Below are 17526 nucleotides of genomic sequence, written 5' to 3' on the forward strand. Positions count from 1 at the left end.
TCGCAGTCGAAATAAACTCAAAAATAATGGCGCAGTACACAAGTAGAGACATGGTTTTGATGATTAAAAAAATGAGTTGTATGAGAAATTAAACGTTCTTGGAATAAACAGGCTAAAAGAACACAAAAGCATGCCGCATTTGGCGGCTATGAACCGGCTCGCGCTTCTCATTACGTAGTGCCGATGTGCGCCCGACCGCTCGATCAACGTAAATTTCGGCCTCCTTTGTGGTTCAAAACAGACAACTTCGTCCCTTTTGGCGGCTTGATGTCTTGATATAAGAAATTTTCCGCCGATTTTGGTGATTTGTTTGGCATGTTTTTGGTTGAAAATGTGTTGCAACTTGACTAATTTTTTTTTCAAATAGCCGGCATTGGCTTTTCAAATAAGGGGCGTGATAAACAATGGTGTCAATGGGAAACGGTTTGGGTTTTCACAATTCTTTTCAATTAGCAGACTTTTTCTTATAAGCGTTTTGCAATTAACTGGCTGCCACTGTATATACTCTGTATACTATTAGGTACAAGTTTGGGGTATTTCTTGTGCAACGCCTTACACCACGGCGAAAAGCAACGAATACAGAAATAACTATGCCACCACAGGGCAAAAAAATGTTGGGGGTTCGTGACCAAGCAAGATATTATAATTGAAAATATTGAGTAAAGAATGCCAGCAGGACAAGCCTAGGGTTAATAAATACAAATTTACTGTGATTTCAAAAAGAAAACTCAGCTGTGTTGGTAGAAACTACTGTTGGATAATTTAAACTTTGTTCCAACACAAAAAGAAGAATTCGTCGACCTTTGTCAGATAAATGCATTTGAAGGTCAATGAGTTTGACTAAAAATTATAGTGAGTTCTTCTTTGTCTTCCAGAACAAAGTTTAAACTTTTCAACAACTGTTACTGTAAATCCAGTGCAATAATCTAGTGGGTAGAGTGATTGCTTTGCATTTCAGAACTCATAGGTTCAAACTCTCTTTGGGTCATACCAAAGACTTTAAGAAATGGCACATAGTGCTATAAAAAAGAAGGTGGCTACTGTCTTATACCAGGTACATTGTATATAGCTCCTTATACAACAAAGTTGTGGAACAGGATTCTAAATGAGACAATTTTTATAACACTTGAAGGAAATGTGGCTTGATTGTTTTGTTGGGGAATATAGGAGGACCGAATATGTATCCCTGTGGTACCCCTGTCCTAGACTGCATGACAAGAATGTTTACAGTGAGTTTTTTTTTTAGGATGTGTTAACTTTACAGTAATTATGCTCTTTTTAGGATGTACAATGTGTTAACAGTACAAGTGAGTATGTTGTTTTTGAAGGGATATTTACAATAACTGTCTTGTTGTTGTTGTTTTTGTAGGATGTGTTTACAGTGAGTGTGGGGAACCTTCCACCCAGAGCCAGTGTACTGATTAAGATCACCTACGTCTCAGAGCTGGCTGTGGAAGGAGAAAACATCTGCTTCAGACTCCCTGGCAGTGTGGCTCCCTGGCAGGTAAGTTTATCCAAAACACACTAAATTCACCATGACAACATAAAATTTTCTGTTCAGATGCATATTGTATATGTTGTATCATATATGTCAGTTGCATTACAGCTGTGTCAGTTAAGCTGCTTTACTGAATTGTGACTGAAGTGAGACTTATCAGTTACGTACTGACAGTCACATACATTTTGTACATGTATTAGTACTAAATGTGGTTTACTAATGGTCATCATTCAATAAAGTTAAGACACCCAAGTAATAAGATATCGAGATAACTGTGTGTAGTTACTCAAGCAACTTGATGTCTCATTATTCTAAAATTAAACTGTTCAGACATTTCATATAGCATCCACTACCTTCAGTGACTGAAAGAGATCTGTAATCAATTAGGGTTTTATCCAAAAACTTTGAATTTATTCCTTATGGTAAACAAGTATGTTTTTATCAATTCAAAGTTTTTAAGTAAACAATACTAATAACACTGTTGACAACAAATTGCTTTCTGCCACTTATGAAAGGTAATGGGTGCTATGAAATGTCGAACATTTTGCAGTTGCCAGTTATCTCAACATTGTATGGTCACAGCTTTTATGAAATTTTCAAGTTTTACAGTTACTATTTTGTTTTTTCACAAATAGAAAGATTCTCTGTCTGAGGAGATTCAAAAAGATGTGGAGACAGTCAAGGTGGGAAAGGATGCTGGGAAGGAATTCTCCCTCCAGGTTGCCATGGAGATGCCCTTTGACATCAGGACCATCCAATCACCATCTCATAAAATCAGAGTAAAGGTAAGAGTTAGTCTACCTAAATCAGTTTGATTCAGTCAAGGTCATGCAGTCTGTATTCTTTTTTTTATGTTTATCAGAGGAAAACATATTGTTTTTACTTAGTTTCTTCCTCCTCCTCTTCTGTTCCAAGCACTAACCTCTGTCCTGGCCAATGACATGATTTGTTGACGTCTGTCACCATGGTGACTGGTGTTGGGTTATACATAATGTTGCAATTTCATGGTCTGCTCTGCTCCTGTCACCATATACTAGTAGTACATGTATGTGAATGTGTTTGAGTAAGAATTAACAGAGCAGATCATGTCCGAAGGTAAACATTATGCATTTGCTTTGCAAATGTTACTTCTAGTTTGTAATAATTTACAGAAGAGAAATTATTAATAAGCTACGTGCAATTTTGCAGACAAAAATCAAGTTAGTAGGGGTTGAATGGTGCCAGTGTGATAAATCTATAATATACTTATACTAGGAACGTTTCATGTATTTTTCAAATTTCATTGTAAAATGTTTGCCAAGTACAATTTATGCCATGGGTTTAAGTCTGACGTAGACTTAGTGTGTATTTGCAGAAAGACAAGTTTGGTTGTGTAAAAGAAAAACCCTATATCCTATACTCTACCAACCTGATGAAACTATTTTTGGAAGGTAGACTTATAAGTGTGTATTTGCAGAAAGCATTTTCCAAATTGCAAAATTTTGACATTCTGTGATATTACAGATAAATGAAAAAAATTATGATTTCTACCAGTTACTGCTTGTTATCATTAATATGAAATAAGCAAGTCTGTGTATAGTCAGAACTACTTTGTAAGTATAATTAATGTAATTATAATTTTCTCTTTGTCTCCACCAATCAGAGGACAGCAAGCAAGGCTGTTGTGGAGCTTGAGAAGAACTGCATGCTGGGAGATGGTTTCCTGTTGCAGGTTGGTCTGGCAGAGATCCACGTACCCAGGATGTGGGTGGAACGACACCCCGACAAGGACAGCCAGGTTTGTAAAATGGGGAAAAATAACCATAATTCCATTTTTTTTGCAATACTTTTATGTTCCCGATCTTAACTGTCACTTCTGTACTGCAATAATAATTTTTCTGTACCTGCCGCCACGGTGTAGTTTTGTGAAATACCTTTTTTCTCAGAACGCAAACTTTCGCTTCCGTGAACTACAGCAAGCATCATTGCAGTCAGAACTAAAACTCTTATGCAAGGAACAGTACAAAGAGGACAGAAGAGAGATAAGTAACAGAGAAGATGGAAGGATAATATCAGAAAATGGACCAAAACGACACTTAGTAAAACTTTGAAGGCATTCAATGCAATTTCAGCAGCAAAACACAAAATACTCTGAATGTGGAAATCTCAGTCTGATATTAACATTTGCTGCCATTTCATAGTGCAGTTTTGGCATCAAATCAAGCTTCACAAGGCATCTCTTTATTTTTTGGTGCCACCCATAAATAGCAAGAACCAGCCTACGATACAAAACAGGCAACTGTTTTCCACTTGGGACAAGAGATAAGGCAGGTTAATATGTAAGGGGCAAGTCTGCTATGTCTATTTTGCTTAGAAACTCTGTTGAAATTCATCCACAGGCCTGTATGCTGACCTTCTACCCAGAATTCCAAGCAGAGGTCATGCAGGGTCATGAGGTCATCCTCCTCTTGGATGCGTCCAATTCCATGCGGGGGTCACCCCTGGAGGCAGCCAAGAAAGTTGCACTGCTCTGTCTCAGTCATCTTCCTAAGGAGTGTAGCTTCAATGTAGTTGCATTTGGCACAGGTTTGTTATGTTTACCTTCGTTTGTTATGTTTACCTTTGCAGAAGGAAAACATATGTGCTGTTTTTGCTCAGTCTTTTTTCTTCCTCTTATTGGCATCTGTGTGGTGTAGTGGATAGAGCATTCGACTGTCAAGCAAGGAGACCCAGGTTCAATCCCCAGGGTTGGACCCAGACAAGTCCAGACATGCACCCAGACGTTGTGCCCTTGGGAAAGGCACTTAATACGTATTTCCCTCCTCATTTAGAGGGATTCTGGGCCCTACTAGGATTTGGGTTGGCGTTAGGAAGGGCATCCAGCGATAAAAATCTTGCTTCAACAAAAAGACTTGCACTTGATGCAAGCACGTCTAACCCCAGTTCAGGGGGAAAAAGATGTTTAACCACATACATTGTAGAGAGAGAGAGATTCTTCTTCAGAATCTACAAACAATAATGTCAATGACCTGGACCAAAAGGCTGTCACCATGGTAACTGGTGATGTAGCAGTCAACCTGTGGTGTTGGATCACATTATGTAACAGGTTGCTGGACAGAATTTGTGGGGCTGGTCACCAAATATATTAATTTGAGTAAGAATAAGCAGAGCAGTACTTAGGCTACACCATGTAAATGTTTTTGAAGCTTTTCAATCTTCTAATTTTCCATCTGCTATTCACAACTTAACATAAATCTCTATTCTGTACCTATACAATGCAATGTATTTTTGGTTTGCATGAATTGTGATATCAACATATTTTCAACACTGTATTCTTTTTTGTAGGATATGAGGAACTGTTTGCTGTTAGCCAACCCAGAATCAAGTCTAATGTTTCTAAGGCTGAAAACTTCATCCAGGTAGGTGTTTGCTGTTTGTTTTCTTGTTTTTGAGTATATGCTTTTACTGATTAGGGAAGAAAAATGTATATTTTTTGTCCATGTGAAGTCTAAGGAATTGTTCTAGAGTAGTTTCATCTGTCCTTGGTGCTGATTGGTTGCTGCAATTTCATTTCAACTGATTCTATTTTACCTTTCCTTGGTGCTTATTGGCTATCACATGAAGCAGTCTCATTTTGATTAATTCTGTTTCACCTTTCCTTGGTGCTGATTGGCTATCACATGAAGTTGTCTCGTTTCAGTGATTCTATTTCATCTTTCCTTGGTGCTGATTGGCTATCACATGAAGTAGTCTCATTTCAGTGATTCTATTTCATCTTTCCTTGGTGCTGATTGGCTATCACATGAAGTAGTGTCATGTCAGTGATTCTATTTCATCTTTCCTTGGTGCTGATTGGCTATCACATGTTGTAATGTCATGTCAGTGATTCTATTTCATCTTTCCGTGCTGCTGATTGGCTATCACATAAAGAAGTCTCATTTCAGTGATTGTATTTCATCTTTCCTTGGTGTTGATTGGCTATCACATGAAGTAGTCTCATTTCAATGATTCTATTTCACCTTTCCTTGGTGCTGATTGGCTATCACATGAAGCAGTCTCATTTCAATGATTCTATTTCACCTTTCCTTGGTGCTGATTGGCTATCACATGAAGCAGTCTCATTTCAGTGATTCTATTTCACCTTTCCTTGGTGCTGATTGGCTATCACATGAAGCAGTCTCATTTCAATGATTCTATTTCACCTTTCCTTGGTGCTGATTGGCTATCACATGAAGCAGTCTCATTTCAGTGATTCTATTACATCTTTCCTTGGTGCTGATTGGCTATCACATGAAGCAGTCTCATTTCAGTGATTCTATTACATCTTTCCTTGGTGCTGATTGGCTATCACATGAAGTAGTCTCATTTTGATAAATTCTGTTTCATCTTTCTTGGGTGCTGGTTTGCAATCACATGTTATTAGGAAGTCTAATTTAAACTCCGTCTTTTCTTTCCTTGTATTTCCTTGCTTGTGTAATATTCAGAAGTTATCAATTCTGCAAAAAAAGTTGTAGGATGACAAAACATTTTCTATCCATTATGAAATAAAGACTAAGCTTTAACTTCCAACACTTAGATTACAAAATTGGGACTTACCCAAATTTTCGGTTGACTCCATCAACCTTGTTCACTTTGGGTAAGTCCCAATTCTGTAATCTAAGTGTTGGAAGTTAAAGCTTAGTCTTTATTTCATAATGACTTGTACCAACACAGATGAACTTTCATGCTAAATTTTCTAACCATTTAAAAATTTGGGATTTTTTCACCAGGATCTCAAAGCATCAAAAGGAAATACAGATGCATGGAGGCCTCTTCACGGCTTTTTCCTGCTTCCCCCCTCCCCTGGAAAAACACGGAATGTGTTCCTGATCTCTGACGGACATGTGAACAACGCTGACCAGACTCTGAGTGACATCCACGCACACTACCTGGAAACTAGGGTCTTCAGCTGTGGAGTCGGGTGAGGATCACTCAGAATATTGGTACCGGGAGCCAGGTCGGATAGCACAGGGAGGTGTTTGAGGAACTCTGGGGGAATCACGGTGCCCAAGGCACGGACAAACAGACTGTACAACTCGTTCCTCCACTGCACAATTAGACTGTACAATAGCGAAATGCAGACCAAGTGTTCTAGTGTTTCATGTCAAACTTTTGTATGTAATTGCCTTGTGCGTCTCTTGTACTTAGGTAAAGTCCACACAATTCAGGAGTACTACGTACCCCTGCTATGTTGACTGTTCTTAATAAAATTGAAATTGAAAATTGAAAATTGAAAATTGAAATTAATAAAATCACGCCAAATATCTCGTCCTATATCATATTTTGTATACTGGAATTCATTCTAGATGTGTCAGTTTTGAACCCCAAATTGACTTTTGAAATCTTACAGTGTCCTTCTTTGAAGTTTATTCTGGAATAGATTCATGAAAAATTCTCCAGGAGTAGAATTTTCCAAACAACAAAAAATGCAGAACCATATGATGAATCAGATATAATTGCATATATCATTAGTCAACATTCACTAATGATTTTTACTAAATTGTTTTTTTAGATCTACTTCCAACAAACATTTGCTGAGAGCCATAGCCAGGGTTGGAGGGGGAGCCTTCGAGTATTTTGATGACAAAACCAAGTCTAAGTGGGAAAGGAAGGTAAGTCTATCATTTTTTCATTAAACGTAATACATTTTGTAATAAATGGTTTATTGGCCAAACATCACCTGTGCAATCACAGCCTTTATAGTGCTGAATTGATGCAGGGTTTACAATCAAATGATACAGATGGTAATAATACACATAATAATACACATGATACATGGTTGTTCAACCTACATTTTTGTGGAACTGTCGCAAGGGTCTGTGCGGCTGCCATTCGGCGCCACAAGGTGACCTCAATATGGCTTTCCCCAACCAAAGTTAGGTACCCATTCACACCTGGGTGGAGTGAGGAAAGTGGTGTAAAGTGCCTTTCCCAAGGGCACAACTTCGGGGCGCATGTTCAGACATGTCCCGGGTACGACTCGGGATCGAACCCGGGTCTCCCGGTTCACAGTCGAATGATCTACAACTACGCCACCCGATGCCACACGTTTGTGAAGATTAGTCATCCAGCTAGGGTAGTAACAATAAGGCCATGTTGATTTGATTATATGGATGACATCCTCCGGGAGCCCCCAAACTGATGCGCGCGTGCAAATAAAAAAAAAGTTTTGCAAAAAAAAAAGTTCTTTTCATTATGAAATCTACGTGGTCATGAGGGTTGAGCAAATGGCACAGAGTATGGTTTGGCGAATAATCTAGTCTTCAAGTTCATTTCTTTACAATTTCGTCTTTTTTCCTTAAAGTTTGATTTTGGCATTCTACGACATTGGTATAGTTTTTATTAATTTTTTTACTGTAACTTATGGTATATTTTTGCTCATTTTGCAACTGTTTTGTACGATTTACAGTATGGTTGAAAACTTTTTTTTTTTTTGGAAACGGCCGAAAATTCATTGTGCTTTAAATGTGTTCTTTTCATTGAAAGAACAAACAAGAATAAAAGATGATGTTTAACAAACTTGCAGATTTGAAACTGTTGTTATCCATTATGTACTTGGCACAGAGACTTCCTTACACATAGATAGATTTGTATGGCAGTTTTGATTTGAAGTTGTCATAAGAATATTAAGATTTTGAATAATAATTTTGGTGCTGTGTCATCTACATGTACTGTGCCTGTAAGTGCGCATGCACGTGTACAATGAAGGCTGGTAAAAATCTATATTTTTCAGGGTTCTCACCAGGATTTTTTCACAGCGTAGGGGTCAGGTATAGAAGGGCAACTTTCTGCGGCGCGAGTCACGCACCGAGTCCCCAAACCATGGGCCTGATATTCTCCCCCCAAAATTTTGTAACACATATTAACCACTTAATACTCTACTTATTGTTTATTGGGGGACAGATTTTGTTTTCCCTCTGTTATAGCTTCATTCTTAAGTTATATTTTCATTTTTTAAAACTTAAGATTAATGAAGCTTCTGCCCCCAAAAACCACCCCTACACTGGTTGAAACACAGTGTAGGGGGCTAAATCACAGCGTAGGGGGTCAAAATCACAGCGTAGGGGGCCCCTACGCTCAAACAGCCTGGTGAGAACTATGTTTTTCATCAATTACATGTAAGATTTAAAAAGATTGTCAACTTGCTTTGATGACCCCAATGAAGTATTGGGGGGAGGTAATGTACAAATGTATGCAAGTTGTCTCAATACTAGTATTTCTGTTTTAGTCTAACACTATTATAACAAATTATGCATTAGATGTCCACCCACCACAAGTAAGCTATGTATACTGTGTCTCAAAAACATATGTCTCAGTATGGGCAAGATGGAGCCTCAGGAAGAATTCCTTTGACATTTTTCATCGATACATGTATGAGATGTATTCCACTCAAAGACTGAGAGCTTGGATCAAAGAGATGTTATTTGAATGTGGTATGTTTAATTATTGGATGTTTTGCTGAAGTCTTGAACATGAAAACATAACCCGCTGGGAGGGGGGGGGGATTACATTATACAATGTCCATGCTTAGGCCACACCAATTTAATTTGTTGGTTCGAATTCTCGGATTCACCTCAGTCTTCGTTTTTTTCTGATTTGCAAAAAAAAAAAAATTTGATTCTGGTCCTGAATCAACTGAAAAATGCTCATATTTTGCCCCCCAACAGTTGAGGAAAGTCCTTTTCTTCCTAGTTGTTACAGTTTTACCATCTATCATTGCAGTGGTTTGATTAAAAGTTCAAAATTCAATGTTTAAATTTTAACCCAGCCTTTTGTGTTGACTTCATGGCTCATTTTGTAGCATTTAAGCCTATAGGATGCCTAGACCTGTTTTTATTTTATTTTTTTTCGCCCTGTCGCTTCATATTTTTTCTGAAAAAATCCGAGAACCAACAAATTAAATTAGTGTGGCCTTAGTCCAAAATTAATGCCCTTTGAAAAACATGTACATGTCAGGACGGTCATGATTTGATCATCAAATTGTTTTAATATTTATCTTATTCTTAATGTCATCTATATTATTATGTAAAATTTAATGGTTCACAATGATAGAAAGTATGGGCTGTATGACAGGGGCATTACCACTTGCTACGCCACCAGAGCCTAGGAAAAACATTGTCACGGTGTTACCTGTTTCCTGACTGGTACCATTTTGTTACCCTTAAAAAAAAACGATGACCCTAACCTTTTTTTTAAATTTACTACTGGTAAGATTTTCCAATCTGACCTCTGAATTTCAAATCCTCTGAATTTCTGAAACAATACATTATGTATTAAAAAAAGCACTGTTTTCTTCAGTAAATCTAGAGAAATTTGTCCACAAGCAAACAGGTGGACAGGTCCTCGAGACAGTGAGTCCAGATGCAATGCTAAACTCTTTGATTTATATATCATTATAATGTTCTTCATTTTAGCTGAAAGCTAAAAAAAATATCCCTACCTACAGCCCCTAGCTTTGTTCAGGACATAAACCAGACACACAACATTACATTTACTGCATCTTGGCGTCTTAGTATTTAATATTAGAATGTGTCTTGGACTTTGAAGAGGGACAATTTGGTACCGGGTTGAAAAAGAAAAGCGGACAGGAAGACTTTTCTACGTCTTTATGTTTTGAAATAAAGGACCCGCCAATTCCATTAACATGCACGCATGCGCCTCAGACTTTGCAAATCATGAACTGTATACATGACTGTATTCAAGCAACCCTGACTATGTAGACATTATATTTGGGCACGTAAGGCTCAGTACGTTTATATTACAACGAGTGAGAATTCTGCAATCACGATGTCGCGAAACATGCTCTACTTCTTGCTCGTGGTTTCCAATCATCTATTTCTCGCGTCCGCACCCGCGTTGCGGTGCCCTGACAGCTGTAGCTCCATCCAAGTTTTGTTTGCAAAGCAAATCATCTGTCGGTGCCCAGATAAAAACCAGGCGGGGTCCCCCTGCAGCTGGATTGGATACGGAGGAACGTACAGCTTTCCCGTATGTCTTGACGCCATACCAACCGACTTCGACAAAGCCACGCTATCGATCTGCATCAAGCATCTCCGTTCTCTGGTGATTTTAGAGCGGTCTTTCCCCAACAGCCCAGAAGTAGAGATACTTGAAATCCAAAAGTCCAACGTTTCAAGGGTCCAGCCAGGAGCTTTCCGAGGTCTCCCATTGGTCTCCAAGCTTGGTCTTGATGACAACCGCATCTCCAGTCTTGGTACGTTGGAAAAAATTTATTTTGGACTCCTCAGTTGGGTTAAGGCAGCCCAGACTTATACTATGATAATTAGTTTTTCATACTTATGCCAGCAAATTCCGATAGCTTCAAAACTTCACACAGTTTTAGTAATATTTGAAACACATTGGATGCAGGTTACATTCAGATTCTGTGTAATCAGTTTTTCTACTGCTGCATTTTCGATTAGAATTAGAAATATTGGTTAAAAAATAGCCGTGTATTTCATGGGTCTACACGCAGGCTATATTTAAACAAGACCATCATTTTACAAAGTGAGAGCCATTTTATATGTCTATTTTGTTTCAAAACTAACTTAAAGACAATTACATTGTTTTTGGGGGGGTCAAAACATCAGAAACTGGTCTTTTGGTCATTTTCGGTCAAAAATGTGCACCAGTTAAGAACATCAAAATTCATGCAAAATAGCCTTGGACAATTTTGATCAAATAAAATTGATTGCTCTTATTAATGTTAATAAGATCAATTCTGAGCTGCGTGTAAAGCCGCAGAAGTCATAACCCATTAAGAAATGTGTGACAATCTGGGTTTACAATGGAATGTACATGATTGTACAAATGACCACCCGGGTGACCCCGAATCAAACACGTTCTGTTCAAATGAATACCAGCCTGGGCTGCCTTAATCTAATGTACTATATTTATGATAAGACATTTAGGAAATCAACCAGTCCTGCAATTCAGGCCACACCAATTTAATTTTTTGGTTAACGGATTCGCCCGCTTCATTTTTTTCTGATTTGGAAATAAATATAAAAATTTTGAATCAACAGTTACTGCAAAATGCTCATATTTTGCCCTGAACAGTTAAAAACAGTCCTTTTCATCCTAGTTGTTACAGTTATTCCATCTTTCAATGCAATGGTATCATTAAAAGTTCAAAATTCATTGTTTAAATTTTAAACCAGCCTGGTGTGTTGACTTCATGGTTCCTATCGTACCATTTTGGGCCATATTTGGATGCCTAGGCCCGCTCACTCCTTTATTTTTCTATAAAAATCCAACAAATTAAATTGGTGTGGCCTCAGTATGAGTTTTTAAAAGACAAATCTATTTAAGCCAGTGTTAACTCTACACACTATACAGTACATAATACATTTAATCATATGAGTTACTAACAGAGCCGAAAGGTCTGGGCCGGCGATGGGAGATTTTACTGCACATATTTGTTAAGTAGATGCGTAAAATAGGGGATTGGGCTACTGATGTATCAATTTGTTTTCAAAAGCCAGAAAACGAACTGGATTGACGCTTTGCAGTTTCTACCATGAGTTACCTCACGACATGGAGGTCTTAAACTGAGAGCTCAAAAAGATCTAGCGAATTTCTAACTTAGGTCTCCCCTCCGTTTTTCTTAGCCTCCTTCATAGTCTTGTTGGGCGTGGGTGTTATTTTTGTGAGCGACGTGAGTAATATGCCACCGCGAGGGACGAGTTGCTGCCGAGGGAATTTTTGCCGCAGAGAGGTTTCCTTGTTGGAGCGCGAAACCTTCTCTCCGCGGCAAAAACTCCCTCGGCAGCAAATCGTCCCTCGTGGCATATTACTCGCGTCGCTCACAAAAATAACGCCCACACCCAACAAGACTGCAAAGGAGGCTAGGATAGGGCGTCATTGTAGCATGTACATGTATACTGGGGACCAAGAATTATCCGTAGTGCATGTTTTTGTATACGGTCAATCTGCCTGGTTTGTTGTGCCGTAATTCTGGCGGTCCAAACGGGAGCTGCATATTCTGAATTAGTACGTATATACTAGGTTTGATATCAAAAGGTGCTGAGATCATATGAGGGAAGCTTACGAAATTCAATGCATTATGTGCACATGGGCCTTTTTCCACAGTTCAATTATTATTTTCTTTTTCTTATTTAGTAGGTACCCCGGTGGGTTGGCAGCGTATTCTTTCCTGTTGGTAGGGGTGTTTGGCATTATCAACAAAATGATAGCATGCATGTAATGTTCAGAATATGATGATTTTCTTATGTGAGGCACGGAGGGGAAAAGGGCCTGGCTGGAGCTGTACAGGTTTATTATTCTAAATGACCGCAGGTGACCCTAAATGGAATATGCATTTGGTTTGAATTGATCGAGTGTGATCTAACAGAGTTTGGTTGCTAAAAAAGGTGGGAGCAATGAAGTCCAAGTTTATGCACTGTGGACTGATATGATGAGCTATTGTGTTAGATATCTGTGATTGAGTTTTTGGTATTTGTTGCTGCCATCTCATAAGTTTTTTTAAAAATCCCTTCGAAAATGATTAACAGTAGTTCGTTTTTTTTATCCTCAGAACCTGATACCTTCCTTGGGCTTGAGAAGGTAAAAGTCTTGAACCTTCAAAGGAACGCCATTTCCGTCATATCCCAGCATGCATTCTGCGGCCTACCTCTCCTATCCGTGTTGGTGTTAAGCATGAACCGTCTGCGTTCCGTGCCTGTCGACGCACTCCTGCCGCTTACAGCACTGAAGTTTGCACACCTGGAAACAAACCACATCACCACGATCGACAGCAAAATCCTGCGTCTGAATCACAACCAGACCTTACGTCTGGCGTTATATGACAACCCGCTAAAATGTGACGCAAATCTCACCTGGTTCATCTGTAGTCTACCAGAGCTGGACTACATCGCTGGTCATCAACTCCTAAAGTGTGCGTCACCTGCCAACCTGAGCGGCATTCTGCTAGCCACCCTGAGGAAAGACATCAGTCAGACCAACATGGACAGGTCACCAAAGGGGATCAGGCTGGGGAGATGTGATGAAACGTCCACCACAACAGATCCGCATACCCATCTCACCAGGCTACACAACCACACCAGTCTGTACAACCACACCATTCCCACAGAGATGCCGTACACACACACCAGGCCAGGCTCAGAGTCTACCACAGGGACTGACGTGGTCACTCTTCACGGCGGCCCAATCATCACTGAGGAAGACGACAGTTACCACGTCAATGCCGTCATCATGGCTGTTGTTGTGCCTCTCCTGATGGTGTTAGCAGCGGGGGTTGTCGTCTACTTGTACGAACGCTGTCACGGCACACGTATGGCCCGGCGCAACGCCCCTGTTGAAACAGATGGAAACTCTGCCCAATCAGGAGCATCAGTCACGGGCACTCCTGCTCAGGACCAGACATCAGAGGGTAACGATGACATTGAGCCATACGCTGTGTCATACATGGATGTGTCGGGAAAGGAAAAACGGCAAGCTTGCACCGTACGCAACAACCTCCTTTGCTAACATCCAGACAGCAGAAGAAAACGATGACATTGAGCCGTACGCTGTGTCATACATGGATGTGTCAGGGAAAGGGAAAAACGGCAAGCTTGCACCGTACGCAACAACCTCCTTTGCTAACATCCAGACAACAGAAGACAACGATGACATTGAGCCGTACGCTGTGTCATACATGGATGTGTCCGGGAAAGGGAAAAATGGCAAGCTTGCGCCGTACGCAACAACGTCCTTTGCTAACATCCAGCCAATAGAGGACAACGATGACATCCAGCCAATTGAAGACAACGATGACATCGAGCCATACGCTGTGTCATACATGGATGTGTCGGGGAAAGGGAAAAATGGCAAGCTTGCGCCGTACGCAACAACGTCCTTTGCTAACATCCAGCCAATAGAGGACAACAATGACATCCAGCCAATTGAAGACAACGATGACATTGAGCCATACGCTGTGTCATACATGGATGTGTCGGGGAAGGGGAAAAATGGCAAGCTTTTTCCATATGCGACAACCTCCATCAATGAAGACCCAGGGCCACAGCTTCAGCCGTACGCAGTGACCCACGATGAAGACCCAGGGCCACAGCTTCAGCCATATGCAGTGACCCACGATGAAGACCCAGGGCCACAGCTTCAGCCATATGCAATGACCCACGATGAAGACCCAGGGCCACAGCTTCAGCCATATGCAGTGACCCACGATAAAGACCCAGGGCCACAGCTTCAGCCATATGCAGTGACCCACGATGAAGACCCCACACAAGCTACAAGATGCCATACAAGGGCAGGTTATACGTCGCTGACAAATGTCACTAACCAACAGACAACAAACGTCAAACAACCGGTCAACAAATCAGAGGGTCAGTCACTGCCAAAAGAGACAAACATCAAGCCAAACTATGAGAAAGGCTACCCATCAACAAGAGATGGCAGGGGTCCATATGGAATGGGCAAGGGAAATGAGGTCCCAGGTGTCAGTGGAACGCTGTATCAAAGTGGCTCACAGCACACTGATACAAGAGCTGACAGGGGTACATATGGAATGGGCAAGGGAAATGAGGTCCCAAGTGTTAGTGGAACACTGTACCGAAATGGCTCACAGCACACTGATACAAGAGATGACAGGGGTCCTTATGGAATGGGCAAGGGGAATGAGGTCCCAAGTGTCAGTGGAACACTGTACAGAAGTTGCTCACAGCACACTGGTGCAGAGAAGCACAGCTAAACTCGCACGCTGTAGGACACGTAATTTTGTACAGCTCACAAACAGCCTGAGTTTAGACAGCACATCTCAAAATCACAATCCTTTAGAACTCCGCTCACGGACAGCCAGGAGTAATGACAGCATATCTCACATGCTTTAGAACACAGCACATCATCAAGGACAGCATGAGGGTTTAGACAGCACATCTCAAAATCACAATCCTTTAGAACTCAGCTCACGGACAGCCAGGAGTAATGACAGCATATCTCACATGCTTTAGAACACAGCACATCATCAAGGACAGCATGAGAGTTTAGACAGCACATCTCAAAATCACAAAGGGTCACAATCCCTAAGACGGGACTTTAAGCTGTGGTGCACTGTTCATTTTGCTTGTCGATAAGAGCCAGGAGAATTTACCTGGTACAATGAACCTGTAAATACTGTACATAGCGTCTGTCTTGTCTCTCACGACCAGTGTGAGCTACAACCGGATCGAGATCGAGATTTTGATTTTTTTTAATTTTATTGAAATTGCAACAGTGCAATACACGCGGAACAGCTAGAGGCAGCTGTTGCTGGTGTTGTGTCCCACACATAGAAACAAACACTGGACAGACAATACTCATTTTCACTTGAGTCTAGAGGGGAAAGTCTTGTAAAGTGCCTTCTCCCAAGGGCACAAGATTGGTGGCATGTCAGAACTCGAACCCGGGACCTCTTGATTCCGAGTCGTGCACGCTGCCATTGCGCCACACGACACAATTTCCTTTGTTACAACAATTCCGCTTTCGACTATACCCCGAAGTGATAACAAACTGAATTTCTTGCAGTGATGCAGTTATTGACTTATAAGAAACAAGGGTCTTGCTGCTGATCATAATATGACTGTAACAAGGGCCTCATCCTGTTTATTCTACAGTCACGTTTCCAAACCTATGCCCTGCCGGGTAGGTATATATTTCTGCATCATTCTGTATTTGGTATAGCCGGTATAACCCTTCAGCATAACACACCAGCTTTGCAGACGCGCGGCCTGGCGGCGGCTAGTCAATATCACACCGAACGACCTGTTACACTCAATATTTACACATTTAATTGCAGTTGAGTTGTTAACATCATTTTAGCTTTAGCCAGATCATAGAAGAACAAGTCGTACCAAGGACAAGACAAATTATGCTAATGCTTTAGAACAAGAACATTCTTTGCAAGAACACGCTTAGCCACCTTAACAGCAGAAAATCACCCTTTCTTTCTCAATAGTCCATCAGTCAAGAGAAAATTTCATGCTGACAGTTTCTTCCCCAGAACCACTTCACTGTGGAACAAGCTTCCCCGTGAATGTTTCACCGCTAATTACAACCTCCAACGGTTTAAATCAAGGGTGAACAAATATCTGACCACGCAGTCATCACTGTAACCCAAAACATGTAAGTGGCTCTCACGAGCCTTGTTTTGAGGTGAATCTGAAGTAAATAAAAAAAAAAAAGCTCAGCCTGTGTAATGTATCTGGAAAATTAATGTGTCTCGTATAGGACCTGCAAGGCGGAGAAAGAATTCCTTTTGACATTTTTCATCAGTACGTTCTATGGGATGTATTCCACTCAAGAAAAGAGAGCTCGCGGATCAAAGAGATGTAGTCTGAACGTCTGAATTTCATTTCTGACTGCGCAGTCAAAGACTTAGTGTTGAATATGAAACCTCAATCCACTGATGAAACTACTAACAATACTGTACAACTACTGTACTATACAATGTCCTGGATGCTAATAATCCAGCATTTAATACCCTGCCAAAAGCAATAATTATTGTATATGTCAGGATCAACAAGATTTATCTAGTACATATGATACATGTATTATGCAACTTGAATGTATATTACACATATGAAAACACACTTATACATAATCACTGTCACTGTGTTTATGACATGTGTATGCGTGTATATTATACGCACATACACGTCATAAACACAGGGACATACACATACAGTACACACACTTATATGCACACAGTCACACACACACACAAGCACACACACACACACACACACACACACATGTATTAAGGTGATGTATATAGTATGGAAATGTTACTCATTGACAAGCAACTACTAGTAGATAAATACAAACAGGAAATTAGTGGAAGTATTTTTCTCTCACTTAGATGTTCAAAGAATATGTTGTATACATGTTGTTAACATCTTTACATTACGTAAACCTACGAAAATATTTGGCTGCACGAGAAAAACTGGGTGCACAGCTCCCGTTTTGGGTGCACTAATTGTAATTAAATAAGGTGCACATGCACCCAGTATTTT

The 17526-nt window shown here is 40.3% G+C and overlaps 1 protein-coding gene and 1 pseudogene across 1 annotated transcript in view; both read left to right on the forward strand.

The window, feature by feature from the left end:
• LOC109479438 (poly [ADP-ribose] polymerase 4-like) overlaps nucleotides 1-17526 on the forward strand; it is a 98929-nt gene that overhangs the window by 20457 nt on the left and 60946 nt on the right. The window contains exons 16-22 of the mRNA XM_019781403.1: nucleotides 1370-1504; nucleotides 2134-2283; nucleotides 3141-3275; nucleotides 3877-4063; nucleotides 4823-4896; nucleotides 6247-6437; nucleotides 7029-7128. Coding sequence (XP_019636962.1) covers nucleotides 1370-1504; nucleotides 2134-2283; nucleotides 3141-3275; nucleotides 3877-4063; nucleotides 4823-4896; nucleotides 6247-6437; nucleotides 7029-7128 — 972 coding nt within the window. The remainder of the gene's footprint in view (nucleotides 1-1369; nucleotides 1505-2133; nucleotides 2284-3140; nucleotides 3276-3876; nucleotides 4064-4822; nucleotides 4897-6246; nucleotides 6438-7028; nucleotides 7129-17526) is intronic.
• LOC109479559 lies at nucleotides 10288-15695 on the forward strand (annotated as a pseudogene).

Source organism: Branchiostoma belcheri, unplaced genomic scaffold, assembly GCF_001625305.1.
Source record: "Branchiostoma belcheri isolate BF01 breed outbred unplaced genomic scaffold, Haploidv18h27 scaffold49, whole genome shotgun sequence".
In the NCBI taxonomy this organism is placed as follows: Eukaryota; Metazoa; Chordata; class Leptocardii; order Amphioxiformes; family Branchiostomatidae; genus Branchiostoma; species Branchiostoma belcheri.